This window comes from Andrographis paniculata, unplaced genomic scaffold (assembly GCF_009805555.1).
Source record: "Andrographis paniculata isolate CXL003 unplaced genomic scaffold, ASM980555v1 Contig79END, whole genome shotgun sequence".
Taxonomy (NCBI): domain Eukaryota; kingdom Viridiplantae; phylum Streptophyta; class Magnoliopsida; order Lamiales; family Acanthaceae; genus Andrographis; species Andrographis paniculata.
Genome location: NW_026137616.1, coordinates 63,768 through 81,673, shown reverse-complemented (window position 1 = coordinate 81,673; position 17,906 = coordinate 63,768). Strand labels below are relative to the sequence as shown.

General features: G+C 34.4%; 3 protein-coding genes and 1 long non-coding RNA gene across 15 annotated transcripts; 1 reads left to right on the top strand and 3 right to left on the bottom strand.

Moving 5' to 3' along the window:
* Positions 1-1,655: 1,655 nt before the first annotated feature.
* Positions 1,656-2,728, bottom strand: LOC127240459 (BAG family molecular chaperone regulator 1-like). 2 transcript variants are annotated; one of them, XM_051259161.1, is made up of 4 exons: positions 2,545-2,728; positions 2,232-2,461; positions 1,996-2,145; positions 1,656-1,912 (listed from the first exon to the last, which is right to left on the bottom strand). In XM_051259161.1, exons 1-4 carry the CDS (start codon positions 2,726-2,728, stop codon positions 1,793-1,795), a joined length of 684 nt encoding a protein of 227 aa, XP_051115118.1. In that variant the 3' UTR covers positions 1,656-1,792. The 2 variants fall into 2 exon arrangements, with proteins under 2 accessions (XP_051115118.1, XP_051115119.1); XM_051259162.1 differs by having other exon boundaries at positions 1,800-1,946.
* Positions 2,729-4,358: 1,630 nt separating this feature from the next.
* On the bottom strand, positions 4,359-13,477 carry LOC127240455 (plant UBX domain-containing protein 8). Of its 4 annotated transcripts, none has more exons than XM_051259153.1 (13): positions 13,340-13,477; positions 13,152-13,220; positions 10,387-10,520; positions 9,380-9,441; positions 8,706-9,273; positions 8,536-8,619; positions 8,348-8,466; positions 7,737-7,956; positions 7,054-7,269; positions 6,847-6,978; positions 5,398-5,541; positions 4,903-4,959; positions 4,359-4,770 (listed from the first exon to the last, which is right to left on the bottom strand). In XM_051259153.1, the coding sequence occupies exons 3-13, from the start codon at positions 10,468-10,470 to the stop codon at positions 4,663-4,665; spliced, it is 1,794 nt and encodes a 597-aa protein (XP_051115110.1). In that variant the 5' UTR covers positions 10,471-10,520; positions 13,152-13,220; positions 13,340-13,477; the 3' UTR covers positions 4,359-4,662. The 4 variants fall into 4 exon arrangements, with proteins under 4 accessions (XP_051115110.1, XP_051115112.1, XP_051115109.1 ...); XM_051259155.1 differs by having other exon boundaries at positions 10,387-10,494; XM_051259152.1 differs by having other exon boundaries at positions 13,152-13,234; positions 13,340-13,472.
* Positions 13,478-14,358: 881 nt separating this feature from the next.
* Positions 14,359-17,785, bottom strand: LOC127240461 (uncharacterized). Of its 7 annotated transcripts, none has more exons than XR_007836336.1 (5): positions 17,651-17,785; positions 16,486-16,726; positions 16,251-16,315; positions 14,735-15,362; positions 14,359-14,649 (listed from the first exon to the last, which is right to left on the bottom strand). It is a non-coding gene; the product is annotated as an uncharacterized LOC127240461 (long non-coding RNA). The 7 variants fall into 7 exon arrangements; XR_007836335.1 differs by having other exon boundaries at positions 14,735-15,815; positions 16,618-16,726; XR_007836332.1 differs by having other exon boundaries at positions 16,618-16,726.
* LOC127240458 (cytochrome P450 87A3-like) lies at positions 14,700-17,681 on the top strand. 2 transcript variants are annotated; one of them, XM_051259159.1, is made up of 8 exons: positions 14,700-14,924; positions 15,025-15,496; positions 15,585-15,836; positions 15,927-16,016; positions 16,100-16,178; positions 16,263-16,369; positions 16,471-16,598; positions 16,684-17,681. In XM_051259159.1, the coding sequence occupies exons 1-8, from the start codon at positions 14,725-14,727 to the stop codon at positions 16,775-16,777; spliced, it is 1,422 nt and encodes a 473-aa protein (XP_051115116.1). In that variant the 5' UTR covers positions 14,700-14,724; the 3' UTR covers positions 16,778-17,681. The 2 variants fall into 2 exon arrangements, with proteins under 2 accessions (XP_051115116.1, XP_051115117.1); XM_051259160.1 differs by having other exon boundaries at positions 16,239-16,369.
* Positions 17,786-17,906: the final 121 nt, after the last annotated feature.

The following is a 17,906-nucleotide window of genomic DNA, read 5'->3' as shown; positions in this document are numbered from 1 at the left end:
TAATAAAATCAGATTAAGTTATATTTTTTTTTATCTCAAATATTTCAATATAGTTGGATCGATTTAATTGCGGATAAAGTTCCAATAATTTATATATAATTTAAATGGATTATATATATATATTATAATTAGCTTATTCATTTGTTTAATTTAGAGTGTTTTACTTTAAAATTTTTGAACATATATTTCTTGCAATCGAAAATATAATAAAAATATATGCTTATTTCTTACAAAATATTAATAATAAATTCCGATCTAATTATCATAAGGAAATAAACATCTGACCAAATCTACGTTTACAAGTCCAACTTCCCACCACTATATCATTAATTACATGTATAAAGAAATATGTATGTAATATTAAATACTCTTCCGTCAACTCATAAAATATACAATTACTTTTGGCGCGGTGTTTAAGAAATAATAGCATTTTAATTATAATATATAGTATTTGTGAAAAAAAAATAAAGTATTTAAATGAAATGTTTACTTTGTAATTGGACGTCCCAAAATAGAAATATGTATACTTTTTAAGTGAACGGAGGAAGTATAATATTTTATATTGAGCGTTGATTTTTTATAAAATAATAAAATACAAATATATATATATATTAGAATTCATGATGAGAAAAAAATATATTGGAAGTACAAATCCTATATATTTTATTTTTTTTATAAAATATAAAATTATATTATCAATAGTAATATCCATGTCTCATAGAAAAAATTATTCAAATTAAAATTTTATGCAATCACATTTATAAAAGGAATACGTGATTTATTAAATCAAAGTCGGACTTTATCGCAATCCTTCTGTCACAAAGCATAATTAAAGCAAATAAATAAATAAAATGAAAACGACTTGTGTCCTAGAAAGTCAAAAAATTGCATTATTTATTTATTTATTAATTAATCATTTTATGACCGTCATTGTTGGTGAGTAATTAGAAGAGGGAATCTCCTATCAAATGTGCTTTTTTATATTAGGAAAGTAAAATAATTTGGGCGTGATACGATAGCACACGCAATTTAGGTAAAATATAATTAATAAATAATTAAAAAATATATTAATAAAAATAATTATAAATTAAAATTAAAATAATTAAATATTTTAATTTAAATTAAAAAAATTATAAAATATAAAGTTTAAAATGCAGTTAAAATATATAATTATATTTAAAAAAAAATAACAAATTATGTGAGACAAAAAAAATAAAAAATAACTATGCCGCCTACTTTCCATAAATTAAAACATAAATTATACTTGCCTTAAATATGTTTCCTATCTCAACTAAATTTGGAAACACTGTCTATTTGTTTGATTTTGATTATATATATATATATATTTAATTATTACTTATTGACAATATTTTTATTGATAATAATATTATTTAAAATTATCTTTAAATTTTAAACGCTGGTTTCCTATATAATTCCTCAATGCTAAATAATAAGAATCAAGGGTGTATTTCTTTAATTTTTTGATTTAAGAAATTTTAGTTTTAATTTAATATTAAAATAATATTTAATATAATATTAAAATATTTTATATAAAATATAAAATTGAAATAGTAAAATCTAAATAAAAACGTATCCGAATTCTGTTTGTTTGGCATTTCAAACCAGTTTTTAAAACAGGCAGTTACCAAACAAAAAAAAAAAACAAACAAACATTCATTTCACAGTACATTACATTAAAATATTAATCAAATTAAAATTTAAATAAAAAACTTCAAACTTACATCTCTACTATTTTGTTGTTAACTACCATTTATTTCTTCCCCGGACGCATTCACCTTCCTCCCTGTTCTTGCTGCTGCCGCCGGACAGGACCAATCGCCGCCGCCGGCTGCCGGGAATTCCTTATCTTGAGAACATCAAGTGTTTCGATGTAATTCTGAACTCTCTTCACCTGCGGTGGTCCGATTTCCGACAAAACCGGAAAACTTCAAAATCAACATGTAAACATAAGTGTAAGAACATAGATGTACGTACCTGCATTCTCCTCTGCAATTTGACGTCTCCCTGGGCATCGATTCCATCCAAATTGATGAGCTGAGTCATAAGCAATTCGATCAAGTTCAACAAATCTGTCTCCACAACTTTCCTGCCCTTACCGACGATCTCCATTTCAGCAGACGCAACCTGAACGAACCAGATCGAAACGACAACCGTTCGTTCAGACAAAAAACCAGTGCACTGTCGCCATCAAATCAACATCAATGGATCACCTGCTTCGCCAGATTGTCTACTTCGAATCGGACGGCTGCGATGGCTTTCGCCGCCTTGTCGGTACTCTCGAGGCGGCGCAGTGCATCCTCGACCATCACGACCTTTGATCCGTCTCTCACCTCGCAGACATCGAGGAACTCGTTCGAATCCCTCTCCTTCTCCCTGAAAGAAACCTTCTGATCCTGCTCCTTCACTCCAGTTCGCTCCGCTACGATTCTCTTCAGTTCCCCTGCAAAAATACAGCATCGTCAAAACAATTTTCCGACAGAAACAGCGGCGGTACGAATTTTTTATTTAAAAATTATTTATTACCGAAACTGGCTTGGGAACTGACGGTTACTTCATGAGAGGATGATCCGTGCCTGACTCTGACTCTGATTTTAGGCACCGGAATCGAATTTAAATTGGCGTCGGAGTTTCTCTTCTGGACCAGCATTCCGCCTGGCCTCACCTCCCAACACCCGCCGGCGAACCTGGACTTGGTCGTCCTTAACATCTGGTCAATACTCTGTGATTGAGGGAAGTACGGTAAAATGGGTAGTGCTTGTCCGGTAAGCTAAGAACAAATGAACAATGCCTCTGTCTGAAGGAAGAAACAATCAAACAAACCAGGTTTCTGTCCCACTATCATATACTCCACTGCTATATATATATATATATATATATGTCAGGCCAAGCCAATAAATCTGGGCATATGCTCTTTTTGTATGTATATGTGTGTATTTCAGTAAAATTTAAAATTATGTGCTAATAGCAATGGATTTTTTATGTCATGAAGATTGATGGAAAAAGAAGAATGCTTTTAATGAAAAGATGAGTGTTTTTTGAAAACCAGGAATATTCTACTCTACTATGTTTCACTTTTTATTATTATTATTAGGATGATGATGATGATCTGTTGTTGGTGGCGTTGGTGTTTGTGGCATCCATTTTCTTTGGGAATAAATGCTTAATAATTAAGTCCAACGTGCAATAATTTTTCATTCCATAAATTGCATTAATTAATTACTATGAATCTGCTTTTGGAATGTTTTGGATTATTATTAATTTTAAAATATATTCTTATAATAGGAAAAAATAAAATAAAATTATAATGCCATATATCAACGCACTATTATTATGTTACAAAATATGACATGTCAAACCATTACTTATATATATATATGTGCGTGTGTGTGTAATAACATGTTATGTACTACTACTAGTGCATACTGTTTCTCTGGTCTCTATTTCATTAAATATTGTTGTGATTAACTAAGTCTAATTCGGTGTTGAATTTTGAAGTGGTTTTGTTGTTATCAAGCTGTCGGTCCCTAGAAATGATTGGGTGTAAGCCAATGAGAAGGGAACCAATTTCTTGAAGCAAAATCAGATGATGTAGTGATGTTTGGTGGGTGGATTGGATTGGATATATGCAAAGAACACAATTCTTTTATTAGAAGTATGTGCATCATCATCATCTCATGATCATTAGAAACAGCTTTAATTAATTGTAATTGATGGGTCAATTGGATACAAACTAACAGGCTGTTCCATTATGCATTCCACATTCCACAATACAAATACATATAACATCCACATATGAGAGTAGAGTTATGTATTGTGTTAATAGTGAGTAAGTTGAGTTTTTGGTGTTTCAGTCCTGATGAATAGATAGATAACTAGAGGCTGTTTTGACTACACTACCCCTCCGCCCGCCCTCCTTTCAATGAATTTATATAATATATATATATATATATATATATCACCCTTCAATTCAATTCAATTCCATTCAAACATACGAATGCATGCACAAGAAAGAAAGAAAGCCAGGCATGGTTCAACCAAGCCTTACCCCCCTATGATCCAAATATCATCATTGTTGTCATCAAACTGCATTAACCGAGGGTGGGGTGGGGTGGGGTGGGGAATGAGGAAATAACCTCAACCTAAACTAACTAACCTGGCCGCTGGCTCGTCAAGTCCAATCATCAAACCAGTAGTCATCACACCCCACCCATCCATATATCTCCCATTGCTGCTGCTGCTGCTGCTGCTGCTGGGGATATATGAGGAGGAGCAGACAGACTGATCATTGATGGCACACACCATAAACCAACAGCTTTGCTCGCAAACAAGGAACAAAATAACACAGGAACTTCACTTGCAAGTTTAATTCCAGATATATACCAACTGTCTATGCAAGTGGACATGGATCCATGTATGATAATAATAGTCATAATCATATAATGTAGAAAGGTAATACTACTAATAAATGAAACCATAAACCAACTGCTTTGCCCTCTCAAGACTCTATCTTGGCAATACCATCATATTTCCAAAAACCAGCAAACAAATTGATATCTCAAGTCATAGAAATAACACAAAAGTTTCAACTTGATTCTGATTGATTGCATACCAAATGAGGGAGGAGGGTATGTTATGGTATGGTTAAATCAGCTCCAGGTACAAGGCTTCTTGCTTGCTCGTCAGCCCCAAGTCGCTCAGACTTGAGTTGCTCTCTTCATCGCCAAATGCACGCCGAGGATAAGGCCTCACCTGAGTAAATGAAATGTCCAAACAGTCGGACATAAAAAATTCTCAGTATATACATACATTTCTTGCAAGATCTGTCATTTAAGTGAGCGGGAAGAAAAATAATAATTTTGGTAGACAGTGTGAATGAATTACCAATCTGTAGCTTCCAGGCTTAACACCTTTCCCAACATCAATGAAGTCAAAAAGGTGCTGTAGACCAATCCCGAAAATCAAGTTAGTTCACAGGAAAATGAAAAACAAGGGAATCAACACATCACAGGCTCAACTAAAAGGACTTATATATGTTGCCCATTATCATCCAACATTACAAATTTATCATATTCTGCCCTCATGGATGATGTAACATAAAGTGTGTCAATAATATATAAGGAACAATTTACTGAATTTGAAACATCTTCATAGAATTAAGCTAAAAAGCAACACTTGCATCTCCATTTGAACTTTAATGTATACGAGTCATTAATTGGTTCTTCTATTTTGATTATGATCTTGAATGAATTATGGAGTGTGTCCTTGATAAGTCTAACTGCATGTATTAGAACCCTATAGGCAAAGTATATCGGTGTCTTATGCACACTATTCAAACTCCAAACAGTTTCATGCTTCCCTAACTCAACCACATATTACCTGTAGCCTGTCAGACTTGTAAAATCGGCGACCTCTCCTACTTCCATCAGGCATTCGAACAAGGAGTGTAACAGCATTCTCATCATCTGGTCTTGGTTCCTGAGGAAGGGAAGCTTCCTTGGCAGCTATTTGTCTCTCAATTTCCTGGGCAACATCAAGAAACGTGTTATGTCTTTGAAATAATGTAAGTTGTACCATGTTACACTTGGGTGCATGCATAAACTTAATAGACAGCAATCAAGTCAAATATGTCTGTAAAATGCAATTTTCCTTATAGGTGCACGTTCAAAAGCAACTGTTCTATGTGGGTAATTTTGCAGAGACTAGACCAGACAACCAAAGGCCAAAAACCAAATTCAATCATATTACTACACCACAAGGTCCAGAAACTACATACTAAAATTTGTGTTTGGAATAATTCACCTCCTGGATCTTGCATTTATTAGTAGGAAAGAACCAATTATGGTAAGAATATTGAATCAGAAGCAACCTCATCCAAGCTCACTCAGGTGTGACAAGCAAACAAACACACTATTCATGTACATAAATCTCAGGAACAATTATAGGATACAGGCTTACTGTAACAACTACTAAGGACATATCATTTTGTATTGGTTCATGTATGATTATTGGTATTTATGCTTCTCTGCATGGTTGTGTTTGTGGATCTATGCTTTGGTTCTCTTACTTTTATTATTGAACACCTATCAATAGGGGAAGAACAAGAAGGTCTTGGTGGCACTCTGGGAGGTCAACAGAGAAAGTACAGAACATATGAAAAGAAGTACAAAAGCAAAAAATAAAGAAAATAGAAACAATAACATAATTATATCATTGATTACCATCATCTGAATAATGATGGCAATGTTATATAAATTTCATGTAAATTAGATAAGCAGAGGCATATTAATGCTAACATTTACAATTCTGTAATTCCATTTGGGAAAGTGCATTAAATAATACTTACGGTTTTGCCAGTACTAAAAAAGGCAGTAGATTGATAACATTTATAGGATTCTTGACAAATATAAGTTTTAGAACCAAAAGAAATCAGTTCAAGAACATGATCCAACTTATTAGGTGCTAATCAAACAAAAATTCAGGATTTTAATGGCCTTTCATAACTTCTTGCAGTGATCTATTAACTACATGACATGATTTCCCAAGATTCTCCATAAGTTATTAAAGATAAGTTGAACATAATATCAGAACTGAGTCACGCAATATTTGTATATGGTACTATGTAGTGTGAGGCAGGATAGACAAAAAGCATAAGAAATGTCAGCTCCCTAAGCCTATTCATCATCTGGAACCCCATCTACATTATATGAGAATAGCATCAAAAATATTAATCAAATAACAAAATAATCAAATATGTATATGCAATTCAAACACGTGAGAGATTAGGTTATGCACAAACTGTCGATAGAACCCATTAAAAACAAGCACCTGTTGTTCCTGCAACTGTCTTTGTTGCTCCTCCTCCTTGCGCCTCTCTTCAGCAAAAGCAGCTTCAGCTTCTTCCTTGGCCTTTAATTCTTTCTCTCTGTCAGCTTGTAATGCAGCAAGATACTCATCGTCCTGCAGTACATGACGTGTATTTACAATCAACAGTAACTTAAAAGTCTAGGCACCACTTGAGTTCATCAAGCAAACCTGTTGTTCTCGTATCAATCTCTGTGCAGTGACAGACGGGGATGGAGGACGAGGTAAGTTTCTGGAGTAAGGGCCCATGGATCTGCTTAAACCGCTCTCCATGGGCTGATGAGGTGCATAAGGAAAATGATATCCAGTTCCTTCAGGAATGCCACCAAACATCGCAGCCTCAAGCATTACAGCTTCATCATGTTCTTCAGATGAGATACCACCCCACTTCAAACAGATTGCAACACACATAAGAATCTTTGGTAAATATTTTCAATTTTGTGTACTTAGAAAAGGAGGGATACTTACAAGCACCAAGTAAATTACATAATTTAGCAGAATGTGTGTGTCAATAATAATGATACTAATAATAATAAGAATAACACTACCTCTTTCACATAAAAATGTGCTCAAACTTTTGGACACAGACTTTAATGCGGGTGTGTATTTTTTTGATACATATTGACTTTCATAGTAGAAAAAGTACAACAGATAATATGGATTTTTTTTACTAAAAAGAGAAATAGGAACAGTTTTAGATGACAGAAAGGCGAGCACATTTATCGATGACAGCAGGAGTACTAAATAAAATAATAATAATAATAATATAGGCTTTGTTCTGACATAATTTTCCATACAACGGATAAGAAAAAGTACTTCAAACTAAAACACTAAATGAACACACTCATAGTCACCTCATCTGAAGGGAAATTGCCTCCGGTATTCTGCGAATTATTATTGTTATAGATTTGACGAGGACTTGAAGGTGGACTGGCTTCTACTCCTCCATTATCCTCTGGGGAGTCTATTGAACTTGAGGCCACACGCCTTCTCCTGTGCCTAATCAGTTGTATGTCTTCTACATCTTCATCTTCATCTTGAATAGATGAACTTCCAAGTTCCAAATGAGATTGCCTGCAGAAACCATGAAGCAGAAAATAATTGCCTATAGATGGAAAAAAAATGCAATTGCCTACCACCCAATTATTTTATCATCTGCTTGTTATGTGAAGAATCACTTCTATAAAAGGACTAATTTCCAGATCCAGAGAACCCTAATGATTCCGGCTTGTAATAATTGATGTAAATTTGTGGACTAATGTTTTGGAGCTCAAACATAGAAAATTGATACTACAATGGATATATCAGATTTATCTGTTCCCCATAGGCTTCAATACTTCAGACAATAGCATGAAAATCTCATTCATTTTTTTTTTTCAAAAAACATCAACTAAGCGCAAGAAAAATCAGTTGTGTCATAAGGTCCAAATAACATAAAGAGATTGGTGGCAAAAAAGGTATCTACCTTCCATTTGAAATTTCTGTTTTCCCCATTTCCTCTGGTAAATCTGATTTCTTTGCGTCACCTCCTGAAGATCCAATTTCCCCTTCTACTTCCCTCAGTGCCTTTTCTTTCTCTGCAGTCTGGATTTACCTAATGTTAAGCCACTACTAATATGATTCAAAATAAAGCATGCAAAGGTAAGAGCAAACCTGCAATGAAAGGGAAACTGCCTGTGCAAGATCAGGATCTTCAAGGTGAGACTGCACACGCTGGGGAGGAGGAAATTCATGATCCTGCATCGGTACATAGCTCTTGAGAATAGTTGAAATAAACAACATCCAAGGATAATAGAGAGCCCTTAAAAGGTTGTACTACATACAATACTGCTATATTGTTGGGTTGACATTACAGCATCCTTCTTTGAAGCCTCAATGGCTGCTCGTATCATTTCTTCTTCTATGTCATTGCTGTAGTCATTGTCAGGGACATCTACGATGGTAGGAGCACTTGGACCAGATTGCACAGGGCTACCTTGATTCCCATGTCTATCATGTGTACTTGCTGGGTTTGGAGTATATGTAGTGTCATCATCATCGTCATCTAATGTGACAGCCCCGCGCACTTCTGGCCCATGATCATATGCAGTTTCACTAACATCTTCAATGACAGGAGCACGACCAGTATTATCAGATGCCCCACCGCTGTCTTTAACCTCAATAGGAATCTCCCTCACCTCTCTTGGGTGGGAAACAAAAGGAGAGCGAGATGAAATATTGGTACCAGGATCAAATATACTTCTGGTGAGGCTTGGATCTAATAGTGAGAATGGATTAATATCACTAGAAAAGGGCAGGCGGGAAGGAGGTGGTCTCCGCAAGCCAACTTGCATTGGATCATCAATGTCCATATCATCCCCCTGAGGGACAGTCAAGGATGCCTCTGGAACTCTGAACAAAGAAACAGGAATGTGGTATATGATGTGAGTTGCATCATTGATGATTACAAAAGAAAATCAGAGATTTACTCTATCCAAATAAGTAAAGATATACTAACATATTTCGATCTCCTTCACTGAAATGCGCATTAATAGCTTCATTGAGGTTGCCATGATATTGCTGCTCAACCAATAATACGACACAAAAGTTAACATAAAACCAAGAGAAGTGCAAATACAATTCAATGAAAGTACTTCAGATTACATGTTGTATTCCAAGAAACTTAAGAGGGGTATTTGTTTGTGTCTTGGGTGTATGTAATGTTTTAAATAGAAACTAATATTTTAAATAAAAAACGTGTCAGAATGTGATTTTAGTGGGGTGAGGGGGTGGGGAGGGGGGGTAGATTATTGTGTTGGAGGGTGCGAAGCCAAAAACAAGTTTGAAAAACACAAACTAGCACACCCAACTTTAGAAAGAAGGGGTGCACATTATCAATTCACCTTCATTAATTATTCAACCTAACCATACATCATTGCAGGTATCCCCAGTAAAAAAAGGAAAAAGAAAAGAGGAAAACCTTGAGAAAAACCATCATCGTTATTGATTCACTAAAGTCAGTTATGAAACCAAATTAGAACGAACAAAAGCGGTGTTGATGGAGAACAATATTTTGGCTAAACTTCGAAGACTGCCAACAACTCCCTAAGATATATGTAATGTAGAACATTTAAAGCCAAATAAAAATTTCTGATTTTTAGAACTTCGAAGCTGGCGCTACATCTTGATGCTCAAAAATCCATACCGAACATAAGTTCCACAGACATCATTCCCAATTTCGCACACACAACACCAAATTCAAGACACTAAAAGGTTCTCCAACTCCACTACATATACAAAAAAATATATATCATGAAAAAAAAAAAAAAACCCTAACTCCTCACAGGCTCAACTATTGCACGCCCTGCGCTCATCAAGTCCAAAAAAACACCAAAAATCCAAATGGAAACTCATTCTGAAATAAAACCGGACAATCCAATTCCCAGGAAACTGATCCGACCTAACGAACAGAAACGATTTACCACGACAATCACCATAAACATAGAAAATAAATAAATAAACTACCTCCAATTTCTGAATTGCTGTGGCTTCAGGAGCGCCGGTGATGCTCATGAAAGTATCGATAGCTTCTCGATCAGGCCTCGCCATCGCTTGCCGAACAATTTTAATTTACTAATTTCCCAAAATCAAAAGCAGTGCTGTGTCACGAAGGGAAAATCGGAATTGGTATATATAAGGAAGAGAGAGGACTGAGTTGTCCAATTAGCCCGAGTCAAGGGTAAATTCGTCAATTCAAGTTCCACAGCATTCCAGACTATCACGCCTTCTCCCGATCTGGGCTTTAGAATATCTCTTCGTCTTGGGGCGTAAGTTAGCCCTTTATTAATCAAGGAATATTTCCAAAATTACAAATAAAATAAATAAATATATATATTTTTTCGCCTGAACTTGTTCATATAAATTTATTATTTCTATTATTTTTTTGCAAGCTTTTATGTTAGATAATGTTCTTTTAAAAAAATTAAAAATTAAAAATTTGTTGCAGGTGGATTGTGCCCTAAAAATATGTTTTGAATCCATCTATTTTCATCTCTATCTATAAGAATATAATAAAATTTGAATATTTGATTGTGAATAAATATTTAAAATGATATTTAAAAAATATATTATTAATAAATAGTATCTAAAGTTTTCAAAATAGGTTAAATAAATAGTTGAAATATGGATTATGGCCCCAGGTCCCTTGAACTACTAATGTACCATTTGGGTCCAAAATTTTATTTTTTACACTATGTATTCATTTAAAAATGTATATTAATTTATTTTTTTTTTTTTATGAAAATATCTAATTAAATATTTAATTTTTTCAGTTGTTGCAAAATTTCACAAAAAAAAAAACAAAATCTAAACTGAATCATGACAGTTGAGATTACTCTCCATGATCCATGCTTAAGAGTTGCTGATGAATTGGTACCATCAAGAGATACTCAATTATGTTTTTGACAATTAAATTATATATACACTAATTTAATTTTCAGGTAAGTATTCATTAATCAAAGTGAAGATAGCAACAACAAATTATAATTTGTTTAGATCTATTTCAACAATATTAATTTCCAAATTGAAATGATTTTGGTTACATTTTGCATAATATTAGCATATCCAACAAACTCAAATAAAACAGCCTAATTTAATGAATCTGATCAAATCAGAATTTAAATTGATCAAATCTAATATAAACAATAAATTACTCCCTCCTCCCATTCAAATAAGCCCATTTATTAAAATAATGTAAAAAAAATAAAAAATAGTTGCAGTTGTTTAGAAATTTAGTTAGAAATTAAATAAAAATAAAATAAAATTAATGATATTTATTGTAAATAAACGTTTTTAAAAAATAATAACTTTGATTTCATTCTGAGCTCCATATATGTTGAATTTAGGTTTTATTTGTATTTAAACAAAGGTTTGGGTTTTTATATGAGCTTGACGTATTATAAGTAAACATAGGTTTCATATTATACAGTTTACAATGAAATACTATTTTCTTAATAAACCAATGAATAAACTTTTTTAGTTGTATAATTTAAATGTCCAGTATTTATCGAAAAAGTGATTTGATTGATGATAACAATTTTCCACCTTAACAATAGGAAGAAAAAAAAATCAAATTCAATAGAGATAACTGAACTGAAGACAAATTACTCACAATACTTTGTTAATATCATAAATAATATCTTTTGAATTACGAGTCCAATACATTTTATTTAGCAAAAAAACAAAAAACAAAAAAAAAACAGACATTTCTTCTTGCTCATTATAAGACAACAATCACTTATTCATAAACTTTTTGCTCAACTATTTTTTTAATCAATAAGTTTCAAATTCAAAACACAGTCAAATTCCAGAACACAGACAAACGCATCTTACCTAATTAACTATGTTATTTAATTTATGATATATATAATATAGATATAATTTCATAGAAAATAAAATTTTATATATTAAAAATAAATAGATAAATAAATAATCTTTATTTTATTAATACAAATTAATTTTATAAAAACATATAATTTTAAATATATATTTATAGAGCCATCTGATAAAATTAATAATCGAATACATTTATTGAATAATTTGTTTTCATAGAACAGTACTTCCTGACAGTCATCATCAACATACTAAATATTTTTTAAAATTTTCTTTTCCAGCCATAAATATTTACGGCTAAAAGCGTGTTAACGTGGCAGCACTTACGTTCAGCGTTTTAATTTCAGCGAAGGAAAAAACGTGCTTGGCTGTAAATTGGTCAACCCTAATTATTATTTAAAAAAAAAAAATTAATTACTTGAGCGAGTAACAAAACACTTATTCTGGGAGTTTACGCCTAAGTAAATTAAATAAACATAATTGGTAACCTGAGGTGAAACATAAAATTTACTAAAGGAATATAAAAATCATTTAATTATACTGAGATAACATAAACAAATACAGCAGTCAAGGCTAACGTGTTTGACCGAGTTTAATGTCTCCAGGTTAATGGGACTCAACAGTTGGATTAGCGAATATAATCAAATTCAAAATTTATATGTGAAGAATAATAAGGACATCAATTTAAACTCAGGATGTTCTGTGCTATACTTAGGTGGGTGGGTGGCATGCACATATAGGGTTCCTATTCAAAAGATTTTAAAATAATAATGAAATGGGATGATCACAAAGTTGAATCATAGAATTGGTACTTCAGAACAAAATTAATAAATTCTAATTTGAATTTCCACCAGAGAAATAAATTTGAATCCATAGTAACAGAAGGAGAGTTTTCTAACCTGTTGCAGTAATACACGATTCCAAGATGCAGCAGGCAAAGGCAGCCATGACACCTCCTGGCAAGGTCTCTGCACCACATAGTCTGAACAGGTTTTTATTCCAGAGATGACTAAAAGTACTCTCTCTCTCTCTCTCTCTCTCTATATATATATATATATATCATTCAACATTACTTGTTAAAATATACCTGGTGAGCACTGCAGGGGATTCTATATTGTAATCAAGAATTGATTGAGCTGTCATTATTCTGCATTCCATTGTGGAGACACTTCTAATCCTCATCAGGCAGTTGGTTTAATGACAAACACCGCCCAAAAGCCATGATGTTAAAACAGTTTACATATATGTATGTAGAGAGGTAAGGTTCAAATTCTCATGTATTATTTTAACTTTTAAGACTCCAAACTGCACACGGGTGTTGAGGGAATTCATACAGAGACAACCAGACAAAGTTTATAGATCAATGTGCTGACAATACTCAAGGCCAGCCGGCCATTCATTAGTGCCTAAAAATTGATCCAAGAATGAATCTTGATCCACGATTGGGGTGAAAAGATGAAAATCTGCAGTTAACTTATAAGAAAGCAAGAATTTCTAATAGTACCTGACCTGGTAACGGCCAAATTACAGTTAGTCATCGAAAGATGGTTTGAGCCCGTGCCTCTATAATGGAAAAATAAGTTCAATTGTTATGCCTCTATCATAACATGCATATAGCTTGTTAAAAAAGGATTTTAAAATGAAGATTTTCATTGAACTGCAGATTTAGTAGGTATGTAGAAATCTAGAAAAGCAACCATTCTTAAAAAACTGTGCTTATGCATATAAGATTCAGAATTGGATTCTGAGATAATGTACAGCTCAAGAAGATCTAGGATGAGATCCATTCCCCAATTTTAGAAAAAGATATCTAGATAATAATTGAGGGAGTAACGGTGCAAGGAATGAGGAACTGCTATTATGGTGTTCTTGATAGCGAAGTAGTTGCATAGAAACAAGGACATGGAAATAAGATGACGCCATGACAGCATCCTCCAGATTCTCAGTAATGTAATCAGTTAGAAAAGCACATTGTTAAATCAAGTCAAAACGGGGCCCATTTTTGGCTTATATGAGAACTAGTTTGTCTCCTAATCATATAGAATGCTCATAACAAATACTTATTGCAACTGCCTATTGGTGGGTTTAAGTTTCACAGCTCACAGATACATGAAGGGGAGAAAGCATCCTGTGGCCTTCATTAATCATGCTCAATTTCTACAAATATTTTATTAAGTGTTGACGAAGGATCAAGGGGGGCACAGGAGACAGAATTATTCAATTGGTTATTTGCACCTTTTGTGTACAACTAACTTAACAAAAAATTGTCAACTAAAGTAGTTGCAGATTCTTGCCTGTCTATCTATATAAGCAGTTGTCTGCGAGGGTATCAGACCAGCAGCTTCTATGCAGCACTGTCTCCTCTTTCCTCTTGAGTTTCTCATTTCCTACAAAAACCTGCAAAAAAAGGTTATTAAACAATTTTGTCTTCAGGAAATACTCTGTACATTTTTCCTTTGAGAAATTTCAACAATGTACTCACCACTTTTCTACATTGGAACTTTACTGCTGGTAGCCATTTTCAACTGGATTTACAAATGGAAGAATCCAAGGTGCAATGGGGTCCTCCCACCAGGTTCAATGGGATGGCCACTTGTTGGAGAGACACTTCAGTTCTTTGCTCCCAACACTTCTTCCGACATTCCTCCGTTCGTAAAGGAGAGAATGCAAAGGTAATCTCACAGGCAATCCTTCTGTCAAATAACCATTTTCATCTTTCTAATCACACACACACACACATGTATATAATTTGCCTATCTGCGAACTTCTCAGATATGGATCGATATTCAAGACTAGTTTGGTGGGACGGCCTGTTATTGTATCAACAGATGCAGATCTTAATTATTACATCTTCCAGCAAGAGGGAAAGCTGTTCCAGAGCTGGTATCCTGAGACCTTCACTGAAATATTTGGCAGGCAGAATGTGGGTTCTCAGCATGGTTTAATGTACAAGTACCTTAAGAATATGGTGCTGAATCTCTTTGGCCCTGAAAGCCTTAAAAAGATGCTTCCAGAGGTTGAGAAAGCATCGATGAAAAGCCTGGAAAGATGGTCTCACCAGAATGTGATTGATATGAAGGAAGCAACTGCACAGATGATATTTGACCTGACTGCAAAAAAGCTAATCAGCTATGATGCAAAAACATCAACTGGAAATCTAAGGGAGAATTTTGTTGCTTTCATAAATGGTTTGATCTCCTTTCCTTTGAACATTCCAGGAACAGCCTACCACAAATGCTTACAGGTATTTTGTCTATATTTGGTAATATTTCCATATAAATGACAAAACCACCATAACATGAAGCAATCTCACTACTATCTTTGACCTGCAGGGTAGAAAGAAGGCAATGAATATGCTGAAAACCATGCTACAAGAAAGGCGGAAAAGCCCAAGGAAAATCCAGAGTGATTTCTTTGATTATGTCTTGGAAGAACTTCAGCGTGAAGATACAGTTCTCACAGAGCCAATAGCTCTTGACTTAATGTTCGTATTGCTCTTTGCAAGCTTTGAGACAACCTCATTAGCAATCACTTTAGCAGTTAAGTTTCTGCTAGATCATCCACTGGTTTTGAAAGAACTTATGGTAAGTAAGCAAATATGAGTACTCTCTATGAATCAACTAAGATTGACCCTTGGTGTTGTATTCAACCTAACATGTTTACATTTGCTCCAGGAAGAGCACAACACAATTATTCAAAGGAGGGAAAGTTCAGAGTCTGGATTGACATGGAATGAATACAAATCAATGAAATTCACATTTCAGGTGAGCTATAAACATCTATATCTTCTAAGGATTTTGGCGAGTGTTTTGCAACAATGAAGTTCACTAGTAAGATTATTATGCAGGTTATCAATGAAACAGTCAGATTGGCCAATATAGTACCAGGGATTTTCAGAAAAACACTGCAAGAAACCAAATTCAAAGGTGTGGTTTCAAACCTCAAATCTTATCAAGTTTCTTTTGCTACTGTTTCACTAAACTAAGATGATTTTATACCTTACAATGCAGGGTACACAATTCCTGCTGGTTGGGCTGTCATGGTATGTCCTCCAGCTGTGCACCTAAACAGCACCAAATATAAAGATCCCCTCGACTTCAATCCATGGAGATGGGAGGTAAGTTTTCCATACACGATGTGTATGTGTGTGTGTGTGTGTGTGTGTGTGTGTGTGAAAATACTCCAATGACTTAATTGAAATACGGATGCATACTGAAGGGAATAAATACACACGGTGCATCAAGAAACTTCATGGCCTTTGGAGGAGGCATGAGGTTTTGTGTTGGAACAGATTTCACAAAGTTGCAAATGGCTGTATTTCTTCATTGCCTCGTAACAAAGTACAAGTAAGAATATAAAACATACCACCATTTCTTGTGCATGATTGAAGGCGCATATTTATATTTAGCCTCCTTTGCCTCTAAATTCCAGGTGGGTATCATTCAAGGGAGGGAACATTCTTCGAACACCTGGTCTGCAATTTCCAAATGGATTCCACGTTCAAATAACTAAAAAAGACCCATAAGAGAAGGAGCCTGACTAAAGATCATGGACAGCTACGCCATTGGATGGGTGAAAGCAGGGACTTTCAAGAATCAACTAGGTAAAAGATACACAAAAAGGGACATGTAAATGAATGGTCCGTCATATAGGGGAGCGATTGATGCAGGGAAACTAGTCGGGGATTCAAGAAACATTTTGGTTCATTACGTTTACACAACATATACGGTACAGACAATGACAGGTCAAGGAAATCCACAGAAAGAAACATTCATTCAGAATATCCTCTGTGAATATGTAAAGTTTAATTGTTACCTTTTTTACACTGTTTCACTTTTTTGCTTTTCCTACAGAATATGATGCACTAGCGAAATGTATCAATGACTATACTGTTTTGATTGGACCACATTATTTTTTCGAATCAAATCACAAAAAATTAATGGATCGAACATGTGAAAACAAAATGAGCCGAACCCAAAAAGCATTTGGGTTCAGTCCATTTAGCATTTAAATGGAAATGACGAAGCCGCCAGTCCCAGTTGCTTGATGTAACAGAGAAACCCTAACCCTACGATCGTTATATAATATGTGCGTACGGCATATAAACCTAACCCTAGAACACAGTTCAATAGTGCGTGCGTGTGTGCGTAGTGTGACCGTCTCCATATCGGTTTCCATGTCGATTTCTATATTCCTATAATTCTGATTCTGATTCTAAAGCTGGAAGGACGGGCGGCTGTGATTAAAAAGAGAGAGGGTAGAGTTGCGGAGATAGATGAAAGATTGTGAAGGTTTCGATGTTGCAGCCCCCTCTGTGAGACACAGAGGGCTGGCTTTTGGCACACAATAGACTTTCATCTTCAATTTCATCTATCAGTTATTCGCCACTATGAATTACCTTTTCCCAATCTACACTTGATATGAGCCTCTCTCCTTCCTTCCTTCCTTTGTTCGTTGTTCGTGTTCATCATTTTGCTTAAATTTATCTTTTGAAGCAGCTCCGGTGCCAGTAGGCTGATCCGTGGGCTTATCGGAATTCGAGAGAAAGGTAGCGGCTAATTTAGGAATGGTCCTGCATTGTTTTGCAATTTAACCCCTAATTTTCGATACAATTCTAAACTGGACCCATTTATTATAGATTGAACCCAAGTACT